Below are 12,101 nucleotides of genomic sequence, written 5' to 3'. Positions count from 1 at the left end.
GTCAGCCACGTCACCATCAGCACAAGTGGCTCAGCCAACTCAGCAGTCACGTGGAGTCGGTTAGGCTATAGAGTTTGTTAGACGGTTGTAAGAAAGTCGTTTGAGATATTTATGCTGATGTAAATGTTTTTGATAATCAGTCAAGTGAATATACAGAAATCAAGAGAGCTCTAATTTCTCTCTACACAAATTCCCAATTCTCAACTTGGTATCAGAGTCTATTAAGCCCAAACGAGTATCCGATCCAATCGTTGGGATTCGGCCCAAGATGAGCGAACGCAAAGAGCCGTCATTTTGAAGGGGCGTGTTAGGAATCTCACATTGAAAGTGAATGAGAAGTAATAAGAACTTATAAAGATCATGAGTTACTCCTTTTATTACCAATAAACCCCATGATACTTTCATATGGTATCAGAGCCTATTAAGCTCAAACGGGTATCCAATCCAATCGTTGGGATTCGGTCCAAGATGAGCGAACGCAAAGAGCCGTCATCTTGACGGGGCGTGTTAGGAATCTTACATCGAAAGTGAATGGGAAGTAACAAGAACTTATAAAGATCATGAGTTACTCATCTTATTACCAATAAATCCCATGATACTTTCATATGGTATCAGAGCCTATTAAGCCCAAACGGGTATCCGATTCAATCGTTGGGATTCGACCCAAGATGAGCGAACGCAAAGAGCCGTCATCTTAAGGGGGCGTGTTAAGAATCTCACGTCGAAAGTGAATGAGAACTAACAAGAGCTTATAAAGATCATGAGTTACTCCTCTTATTACCAATTAGTTTTGAGATGGAACCATGATACTTTCACAATATATAACATTGATCATGGATATATCTTGTTATAAACATTATATTGAGTATTAACGAAAAATCATTTTCGTGAGTCTGCCAAAAAACTCAGTTAGAGCGCCTGATCCAAAAATCCATCTATAAAACTGATCTTTTCCAACTATACTATCAATAAGATAGCGTTCAAAGCTCTCTCTTTCTCTCTCTCTCTCTCTCTCTCTCTCTCTCTCTATATATATATATATATATATACGTATAAATTATTGATATTCTCCCATGGATGGTCAGAAAATGGTTGCTAATGAGGATTGCGCAATCCCCATAATTGATTACGCTGAGCTCTTTTCAGATGATCAAATGAAACAATTCAAAGCCATGGATTTCCTCAGCCTCGTCTGCCAGGACTATGGTTTCTTCTGTGTATAGACCTCTCTCTCTTTCTTTCAATATATATATATATATATATATATATATATATATATATATATATATATATATATTTATATAAAGATGTCTTCTAATAAAAAGATTTTTTTTTTGGCCTCAGGATGTAAGAAAGTATATTACTATTATTTGTAATCTATTCCATTACATTAGTTCTGCCTATTTCTTTTGCTAGTAAGTTCAGTTCTTCCTAATTCATGGCACTATTCTGAAGAAGGTTTATTAGTTTTGAATCAATAAATAATAATATGCGCGGATTACTATGCCGTCAGTACTAATGGCTTCTCATGCGATATATATATATATATAAGTATACATAAATATAATAACGATAAAAATATATATAATAACTATACATAAATATAATAACGATAAAAATATTATGCTAATATATATAACATGCATGCATGCAGCTGGTGAACCATGGTGTGGCAGAGGGTGTTTTCTTAAGAGTCCTTCAGGCAATGTCAGATTTCTTTGATCCAACTAACAGGGAAGACCGCAGGCAGTACGAGACATCTAATCCAACGGACAGGATTAGATGGGCGAAGAGGTCCACGTCGGACGAAAATAGGGAACATGTAAAACTGGCTGTACATCCCGAATTCCACTGCCCTCCCCAACCATCCCATTTAAGGTGTGTATACATATTACAAAATTTAGATAAATTATATATATATATATATATATATATATATATTATAATATAGATCAATATTACTCCTTTTCTGACATATAATTAAGATATATAAAATATCCCCTAACTTAGGGATACATTTATGATGAACGTTTTTTTTTTTTTTTTTTTGAAATAACCAATTTATATTTACTTTTCGTCTATAAAGAATTTGTTGGAAGAATTGTAAATAATGAGCTTTATTTACAAGTAAATGGATGATTTGTGGCTAATAATTGACTTGAAACCGTCAAACGGGCCTCGACGTTTCCGATCTTTTATTTTGTGTTTTCTCCGGTTCTTAGTTCAAAGGTGTAACCGGGTTTTGTACTTTATTTTACGTGTACTTTTCTTGCATGCAATTTGTCTTTTATCCGTCTATATCAATATTATTTGTAATATTGCCGCTAACAGAATTTTCAAACATATTCACGAGTGCTATCCTTTAATGAAAACATATAAAATGTTATATATATATATATCCTCATAAAGATGTGTATCTAAGTCCCAACTGAATATGTTCATATGCCCTAACTGGATTACATACTACGTACTGTAGCGAGGCTTTGGAAGACTATTCAAAAGGGTTGAGAAAGGTGGAACTTGGTTTGGCCAAAGCGATTTCAAAATCGTTAGGGTTTGAGGAAGATTACATCGAAAAAGCTTTGAATCTCAAATATGGATTCGACGTGTTTGTCTCCAACGCTTATCTGCCGAATTTCAAATCCAAAGGCTCGATGGGATTGTCCGATCACACAGATCCGGGCTTTATCGTGTCGCTTGTACAAGACGTCAATGGAGGTCTCCAAGTCCAGACCCCTCATGGAAAATGGTGTGACGTAGCAATGCCTCCTGATGCCATTTTCATAATATTTTCCGACCATTTAGAGGTACATAACCACGTGTACAATTAACTCGAGCTCCGTCAACTGTATGAAAGTATTTGTTTCTATGGAATAAAATAAAGGTGATAATTTATGTAAACAGATTCTGATAAATGGGAAGTACAAAAGCAGCGTCCACAGAGTGGTGGTGAAGGAAAATAAAGATAGGAGAATATCGGCGACGACGCTTCATGGACCGTCGTTGGATACGATGGTCAAACCGGCACCAGAGTTCTTCGACGAGTGTCACCCACCGGCGTACACTGGAATGACCTATCAACAATGCCTTGAAGTCAATGGCTTTGACGCCATTGATGTCCAATCTGCCCTTAAACAGCTTCGCCTTTTCAAATTATAACTACCACGTTTGCTATATATATCTATATATATATATAGATATATGTACTGTGTGTGTGACATGGTCTCGATATTTCATTTATGTGAGTCGTGAAAAAATATTATGATATATACGATTGCACGTGTTAATTCGGTCCTCTTAAGAATTAGCTCTTTCCCATATTGATCATATGCATGATTGCTGTACTGTCTTTATTATGTGTTTTGGTTTGGACTTTTGAACCAGCCGATAAATAAACTATATCCATACTTATATATGAATAAATCCTGAGTGTGATTTTATTATATTCTGACTGTAGTCGCAAGCTATAACTTGCTCGTACGTTATATACTTCGTTATTTTGCTCTATCATCCACAGTTTTGGCATAATTGATTGGATAGAATCACGGCAATTATTTGTTCTTACAAAAGAAGTAAGCGAACACGAAGTTCAAAAAAGGCGGTGGCGATTATTCCAGTGATAGTAAGGTTTTAGCTCTGCGCCTATACTGGCTACGAGTACCACATTAACTCTAATATTAACATGTATATTACTATAAACAAGTTTTTTTTTCTATAATATTTAGATATATTAACTTGTTGTAATTTCATTAATCTAAGTATGAAAATCATTTTTGTTATAAATTAAGATGGAGCAAACACGCCGATAAAAACGTAAATTGAGCCACTAGTTTTTAAACTAAAGGTCTGAGTTTAAACAATTTAATTGTACTGTCCGGTCCCGTATTTTGAAACTGCAGTCTAGATACTAGGCCATTTTTTTTTTTTAAATATAAGAAATAAATGTCTAAAACGGTCTCTGTCTAGCCTAAAATGGTCAAAATGTCTAAATTGAAATATACGACTAGCAAAATAGTCAATCTTTATTTGTGGTAACAAATGTCAACTAGACAAAACTAAATACCACAATTTAGATTGACTATGCCCATAATTTTTTTTTTTTGAAGCGCGTTTGTTAGAGATCGTCGGAGATCCTTGAAGGTCATCGGAAGACTGAGAACGGAGAGAGTTAGAGAAGTGAGAGAATTATTTAGATGGGCATTTTTGTCTAAAAATATGACATAATCCAGTTTTAATAGATTGTATATAACTAGCGCAATCTTGATGTTTCGCTAATTTTTAAGTCTACAAAATAATTTCTTTTTTGCAATTGAAGTTAACCAATTGTTTGAGCGCACTACTATATGAGATACAACGGAGCTTCTACAACTACAACTGTACCGTTGTAAAAGCTTGATGCTTCTATGATGGTACAGTTGTTCCGTTGTAAAAAAAATACACAATTGGAATCTTATAAAAATTCACTGTACCTCTACAAGATCTCGCTGCGGGGAGATCTTTTTACAATGGTACGGTGTACCCAATTGTTTGAATGTTTTCTAACATTTGCTAAGCCAACACGATTACAAGCCATATGTGCAAAGATTCTGAACAATTACTAAAAATATGTTTTAGAATAAAAGAAAAAAAAAATTATGGAATCTATAATATTTTTATAATGGAGATAGACTTGAGTGTATATCAAGTTCATCTACAAAAGAGAAATTTAATAAATTGGACTTTAAAATTGGTGAAATATCAAGGTTAAAACTCCTTAATTACAAAATAACTAAAATTTGACTTTTGACAAAAAATCGAGCAAACATTTTTTTCAGCCCATTAACCCTATATTTCTCATTCTATCTCTAATTTTCCTCATTTCCTCTATTTTATCTCTCCCTAACTCTCAAAGAGCCTTCAAATCCTCTATCCTTTGGTGTATTTCATTGAATAATGGGTAAGTTCAATTATTAATCATATGAAATCGATTTAGTGATATATTTCTCTAAAATCTGTAATCTCACACAATTTACAATGGAATGCGATAGATTAGAATAAAATTTAGCCATTTTTTTACAATGAAATTCATGTTGAATTAAGTTAATTTACGACGATTTACGTTAATTTACGATAATTTATGATAATTTACGATTAATTACGATAATTTACAATATTAACAATATTTTACGATAAAATTCGTATTTTTTTTTTATTTTTATTGGTCGCGGTCAAATCCACACGAAACTTGTCAACCTCCGTCAAAACTCGAAGGAGGAGCCTCGTATTCCGTCGTATCTTGTCAGAATATTGAGAGAGGAAGATGTGAGAATGAAAATGAGGGAGAGAGTGAAAGAGGAAAAAATGAGATTTATTTGATTTGAGGGGTATTTTTATCCGATTTTTGTTCAAAAATCCAATATTAAATATTTTGCAATTAAGTGGTCTAACCTTGATATTTCACCACTTTTAAGATTCACTTTACAAAATTTCTCCTACAAAAATAGACCACTCTTAGGGTCAGAACTCTTTCGTTCGTACTAAAAGCAACTCTAATGCAAAGAAAATTGTCTAATTTATTAACACATTATATTTAAACAAAGAAACTTGTTTTCTTTTTATCACATTATTTATGTAAATGGACAGATCTATTAGTTTTTTATAATAAATTTTTCATTCTCAACCGAAATGCTAATTTGACCATTTTTATTAGTAATTCCTTAATGAGCATTTAATATCTTCAGCTGGGTATTTAATATATATGAACATGACTCTCTCTCTCTCTCTCTCTCTCTCTCTCTCTCTCTCTCCTGAAACCATCGCGTCTCTCTCGAGCTTCAATCTCTGAAACCCTCGCGTCTCTTTCGAGCTTTACTCTCTGAAATGCTAGTCTCATACCGCGAGAAATCCAAGTGTTTCTCGGTTTCCATAACTCTCGGTAGAAACTCTCTCGTTGACATTGCTTTGCTTAAGCTCAAGGTCCGACGACCATATCTGGGTTTTATCGATCAAGATCAAGCTAAGGTTTGACATTTTCTCTACTTCGAAATTTTTCTGTGTTTTAATATCTTCAGCTACCCTATCTCTCTTTATTTTTAAATTCTCTCTGAAAAATTATATCTCATGAAAATTATCTCTGTCATTTTTTCAGTGTTTTAAAACTTTATTTGGATTGGAAAAGTTTTGAAGTTGTAGCCTATACTGGATATGTTTTAAGGTTTTATGAACAAATGATGTATTCGTAGACAAGATGCATGCATCATACGGACATATATCCTCTAAAAATACGGTATATCACAAATACCACTATTTTCGTTTATTTGTTTACAAAAAAAAAAAAAATGAACTCCCCAAAATATCTTTAATGAAATAACTATTTATTTTTTTATTTTATATATAAAAAAAATTAGGAAATTTTTTACAAAATAGTCATTTGAAACTTATTGATATCGCAGAATAGCTAAAGTGTCTACTTTTCAGCAAATAGTAGTCAAATTTACGTTTTCAAAATTTTTTTGATAGCCAAGATTAAATTTTTGTCGATTATAATAAGCAATTTATCACTTTAAAAAAATAATACTAATATTCCTTAAAAAAGTACTAATAATAATTTAAAAACAGATTGCTCCATATTTTGACTATTTCACTAAACTAAGATAAACATTGACTATTTTGCAAATTCATAACTTTAAATTGGTTATTTAGCTACATCACCTAGAAAATTAAATCAAAATCTTTCTTTTATAAAAAGTTAAGGATAAACACATGGTTATTTTATAAAAGAAGGCAGACTTATGCCTAACAAAGTGCCATTTCCATTTACTGGAACAATAATGGGCATCGGATGCGACAAAAGTTGCACCTGGCCCAAGATATGGCACCCGATAATTATTCGGGTGCGACATCGGGTGCGACAAAGTCACACCCGATACCTCGCATCCAAAGGTTTCTTGTGCGACTTGTCGCACCCGAATGTGTTGCACCATTATGTGCGACACTTTCGGGTGCGATACTCCAATTTTAAGTCACCCCCGTGACTCAAAATTGGCGGGGGTTAGGATTTTGGGTGCGACTTGTCGCATCCGATTCCTTTCCTGCCAATTTTTATGGCGGGAATTTGTATTTCCCGCCATTAAGTTTGGCGGGGATTTGTACTTCCCGCCAAGGAAACGGGTGCGATAAGTCGAACCCGATTCTTTTTTTTTTGGAAAAAAATTAATTTATAATATGAATTATAATTAAAATTCATAATAATAATTATAATTAAAAATGATAATTAAAATCCATAATAATAATTTAAATTCTTAATAATAATTAAAATTAAAAATGATAATTAAAATTCATAATAATAATTTAAATTCTAAATACTAATAATTAAAATTCTAAATACTAATAAGTATTTTCAACTTGAAAGTCGTACAACTATGGCTCTCTATCCTTCAGTTGCCTGTACCATCTGTCGATAGGGGTGTTTACTCGTCCTTCGAATAGCGGGCCTCGGGATCCGCCGCTGCCTCCTCGTCCGCCGTTGCCGCTAGGACGGTCTCGCTGAAACTCAACGGAAGCCGGCGTCTGATCATCATCTTTTGCAGCTGGTGGCGGCGTAGTTTGAGGCTCAACGTTGATGCATGGGCGACGTTTTTGAGAGCATTGCGATCTGTTGCATCATCTCCAGTATCTTGACCTGCATCTCGACAATCACCGCACCACGGCGTAGTTTGTCACGAGTAGAGACGATCTTGGGATCATGGGACCTCTCTCGACATTCCAATCTCGGCGAGTCCCGAGAACGGCATTCATCGCATACTCCTCAGCATCATCCTCGTCCACCTCTTCGCCCTTGTCCGTCACTTGGGTAATCATTTGTAGTGGTTAACATTAGTTGTAGTGGTTAATCAACGGTAGACACAATAATGGTAACGGCTTTACCGTTTGCTTCCGTTGCCCGGGATGAATAAGAGCATCGCTAATGTTTTATTTTATTTTTAAAAAAAGTAGAACATCGCTGATGTTGATGCATACTTGTCAAAAGTATCTCTAACCATAATATTATATTTAGTGTGAAAAAACATTATTTTAGTAAAATTTTAGCACCAAAATTTTTCTACTCCAACTATAATAGTAAATTTTAGACTAAAATTTGTAAGAATTTATTTCCGATCTTAACACGTTTGCTTTGCGACATCCACCTTCGATCTTCTTTTTTTTATCCTTTCACCCATTTACCCTTCAACATCACCATAGACAATATTGTGTAGTTGCACTCTTGTAAAAAAAAAAAAAAAAAAAAATGTGTCGGTAGAGAGTTATCATTATCTACTCAGAATCAATAAATTGGCATTAATTTTCCGTGAAAATTGAAGCTAAAGTATACTAACGTACTGATCGCATTAACAACGAAATGTAGATGATGAAATTCAGAAATGATTTATAATCGATCAAGCATTGGGAGAAATAGTCTCAGACACTTAATGGTTTGTAATATGATTTTCTTCCGTCTTGCCATGTCCATGACACGTACCCTCAATATTTCCCATTTTCTTAGAAGAACAAAGCTACGCTATAATTCTGGAATAGCAGGCGATGAAAATGTTTGTCTTGAAGCCAGTTCACAGCTTCGACATGATGACAGCGAATCGGTACACGGTTTTTAGTTTTGTTTCCTATTTTTTATGTGAAAAAAAAAACTTGTGGTTGATACACAGGGCTTGGACTTACCCGGTGGCAAGGTAAAATTTACGCCTGAGCTTAGATTTATTCCCGGGTCCTCTGAAAAAAGAGTGTCTTGCTATCAAGTCCTCGATCAAGACGGCCACACGATTCTACCGAACAGTGTCGATCAACATGTACGTAAAAACCAAGACAAAGAATACATCGAGATTATTCAAATGAACAATGTTGGTTATATCGTAATACTGTTGCCGTGTAATTAATTAACTAATTATAGGTGGTGAGCATGGAATTGGCGAAGAAAATGTACAGTGACATGGTTAGGGTTGAGATGATGGACAAAATGTTTTGGGAGGTGCAAAGGCAGGGACGGATCTCGTTTTACTTGACCTCCGCCGGTGAGGAAGCCACCACCGTTGCCTCTGCTGCTGCCCTTTCTCCGCTCGACCTCGTCTTTCCTCAGGTTTATAAAAATAAAAATAAAAATTACTTGTGTTGCAACTATTTTTTTTGTTTTTCATTTTTAAATTTTTGAAATTGAAGGGCTTTTGTTATTTTGGTAATTAGTATCGAGAAGCCGGGGTGTTACTGTGGAGGGGGTTCACGGTGCGACAATTTGCGGACCAGTGCTTCGGGAACAATGCCGATCTTGGGAAGGGAAGGCAAATGCCGGTTCATTATGGCTCCATGATGCATAATTACTTCACCGTCTCATCGCCTATTGCGTAAGGGATAAATATTTCTAGTCATAAGGTTTCTAAATATTCTACCCAAATGAGTATGAAAAAATTGTTAAGTTTTTTTTTTTTAGTACAAATAGTCTTTGAACTACTTTTTATTTATTATTCTATTGTGATCTGTAACTAATTTCGCAAGTGAAATGATCCTGATTATCGTACTATTTTAATCCCTTATAATATTGAACTTTTTTTTTTTTTTTTTTTTTTTAATGAAACCAAACACCTAATAACTTAGAACGTATTTAATAAGTATCCTCACAATCCATATACACGTGATCCTGTCATGTCCATAACATTCCAAAATTGTTTAGCTTTTATTATGTTGTTTCTTAGATTATAAAAATTTTATAAAATTATTAAGCTATGTTTAATATAAAATTTCATATTTTATTTTACGTGTGAAACTACACATAATTCAATTTTTAAAGTATTTTTTTATTTGAAAACTATATGTCTGAGAGAATTTAAATAAAGTTGCACATATATTTTGAATTTTAATTTTGACACATATATTGAATTAGACAACATATAGAATACGAAACTTCCCTATTATTTAAGTTTGCACACATTTATTAGAGTACAGATTTAATACGAATAATACATTTCCGCTTAATTGCAAACTTGCTCTCTGAATTAAATAGATGAGCCCTCCCTTAAGTGTGGACATTTTTCTACGGAAAACCTCTCACCCATGACTCTGAATTCCGGCCTACGGCCACCTTCAGGCCTCAACCACCATGGACACCGTCAGAGATGATGGCCACTGCCTCAAAGACTTTGCAAATTTTAGTTATTTCACTAATTTTAGACAAATTTTACCTATTTTACAAACTAATCATATCAATCAGCTATTTAGCTTGCACATATGTCACTCGTGTTGTAATTCATGGACAATTAAAAACTTACTATTATTTATTGGGTTATTAAGTTATATAACCACATGTTTATAGTGAATTAGGATATAGTTCACATTTGGTTAATTTCTTGTAAATAGTCGAGTGGACTTATTAAAAGATTAGTAAAAGATTTATTTAACAGTCAAACATGTAAAAAATAGGTAGTTAATAAGCTGTCACGTATGTAAGTTGGCTATTTACAAATTATTTACAAAAAATTGGCTAATTTACGATTCATATAGTTTAAGTGGCTTACGTAGCAAATTTTTTGTTATTTATTTATGTTTTGTCAGTACTCAACTTCCGCAAGCAGTTGGAGCAGCTTATTCTCTCAAAATGGACAAAAAGAATGCTTGCGCCGTCGCCTATTTTGGGGATGGAAGCAGTAGTGAGGTTTCTCTCTCTCTCTCTCTCCATTTATGTTTCTTATCATTAATTTTAATCCATTTACTTGGATTTATTTTCTTTATAAATACTCTGATCCTTTTTTTTCAGGGAGATTGCCACGCTAGTTTTAATTTCGCTGCGGTCATGGACGTCCCTTTGCTTTTCATTTGCCGCAACAATGGGTGGGCGATAAGTACCTCAGTCAAAGAACAATTTCGAAGTAAATCTTTTCCTATTACATTGTACTTCATTACACTTTGTTTGACATACCACCCCCAAACAAAAAAAAAAAAAATCAAAATGACTAAAGGAGATAATTGCTAAGATTATGATGATATATTGGAGTCCCAGCATAACAGTTTTTACTGCTTCACCTTGATGAATATCATTTCTTAATATGATTAAATAATTAGCATGATATGGCAGGTGATGGCATTGTTGTGAAGGGTCAAGCCTATGGAATCCAAAGCATTCGAGTCGATGGGAACGACGCGCTAGCTGTTTATAGCGCAGTTCGCGCTGCTCGTGAAATAGCCATAACCGAACAAAGACCAATACTAATCGAGGTTATGTATTTACTAACAATTATTAGTTAAGCACGTTTTGAATATTTAATTTCATCACCGTACTCTTTTTCTTTGTGCCCTAAGTATTTAATTTTTTTTTTCGCAAAATTAATCAAATGACTAAGTAACTCATGATCTTGTTAATTATATTAAGTCCATTTTATACATATAAAAAAATGATTTTGTTTTGTAGGTACTTACTTATAGGGTGGGACACCATTCGACATCAGACGATTCGACAAAGTATAGACCGGCTAGTGAAATTGAGTATTGGAGAACTGAGAGAAGCCCATTGGAGAGGTTTAGGAAATGGGTGGAGAAAAATGGGTGGTGGAACGAAAAAGCGGAAACGGAGCTTCGAAACGATGTCAAGAAGCAATTATTGGAGGCGATTCTAGGAGCTGAGAAGGCTGAGAAGCCGGGACTTTGTGAGCTGTTCCGAGATGTTTATCACGAGACACCACAAAACCTCAAAGAGCAAGAAAAGCTTCTTAGGGAAACTGTTACTAGACATCCACACGATTATCCTTATGAGGTTCCGATTTAATTCTTTTATATTGTGTAAAGTTTGTGCGCATGAACAATTTCGGACTGTTTTGTTGTCCATTCTACGAGTTATATTTTCTTGTGTCATATTTTCTTGAACAATGTTAATAATTATCGCTCGAAACCTCGTTCGTAATTGTGTTGTGTTTGTTTGCGATTTGGTTTTGCTTGAAGAATGTTCCATGATTATTTGAACTCCGGTCATTCTTGAATTTCAATCATGAAAAGATAAATTAACCCTAAGGTCTCGTCCATCGAAAAATCAAGCTCTTTCCTCTCTCTACATGCGGTCATTTCACTGCAACCTCCAGTAATTTTTT

The 12,101-nt window shown here is 34.2% G+C and overlaps 2 protein-coding genes across 3 annotated transcripts; both read left to right on the top strand.

Annotated features, from left to right (window-relative positions):
• The first annotated feature begins 1,081 nt into the window (after positions 1-1,081).
• On the top strand, positions 1,082-3,182 carry LOC149400638 (2-oxoglutarate-dependent dioxygenase 19-like). Its single transcript, XM_089613415.1, has 4 exons — positions 1,082-1,217; positions 1,655-1,878; positions 2,477-2,807; positions 2,905-3,182. Exons 1-4 carry the CDS (start codon positions 1,089-1,091, stop codon positions 3,157-3,159), a joined length of 939 nt encoding a protein of 312 aa, XP_089469541.1. The 5' UTR covers positions 1,082-1,088; the 3' UTR covers positions 3,160-3,182.
• Positions 3,183-8,438: 5,256 nt separating this feature from the next.
• Positions 8,439-11,897, top strand: LOC149400637 (2-oxoisovalerate dehydrogenase subunit alpha 1, mitochondrial-like). Of its 2 annotated transcripts, none has more exons than XM_089613413.1 (8): positions 8,439-8,615; positions 8,682-8,822; positions 8,924-9,109; positions 9,214-9,371; positions 10,576-10,675; positions 10,778-10,889; positions 11,096-11,235; positions 11,429-11,897. In XM_089613413.1, exons 1-8 carry the CDS (start codon positions 8,448-8,450, stop codon positions 11,780-11,782), a joined length of 1,359 nt encoding a protein of 452 aa, XP_089469539.1. In that variant the 5' UTR covers positions 8,439-8,447; the 3' UTR covers positions 11,783-11,897. The 2 variants fall into 2 exon arrangements, with proteins under 2 accessions (XP_089469539.1, XP_089469540.1); XM_089613414.1 differs by having other exon boundaries at positions 8,445-8,615; positions 8,706-8,822.
• Positions 11,898-12,101: the final 204 nt, after the last annotated feature.

Source organism: Urtica dioica, chromosome 4 (assembly GCF_054948205.1).
Source record: "Urtica dioica subsp. dioica isolate 48M chromosome 4, U.dioica_male_clone48M_v1_H2, whole genome shotgun sequence".
In the NCBI taxonomy this organism is placed as follows: domain Eukaryota; kingdom Viridiplantae; phylum Streptophyta; class Magnoliopsida; order Rosales; family Urticaceae; genus Urtica; species Urtica dioica.
Note: the sequence above shows the minus strand (reverse complement) of the source record. Positions and strands in the feature narration are given on the sequence as shown.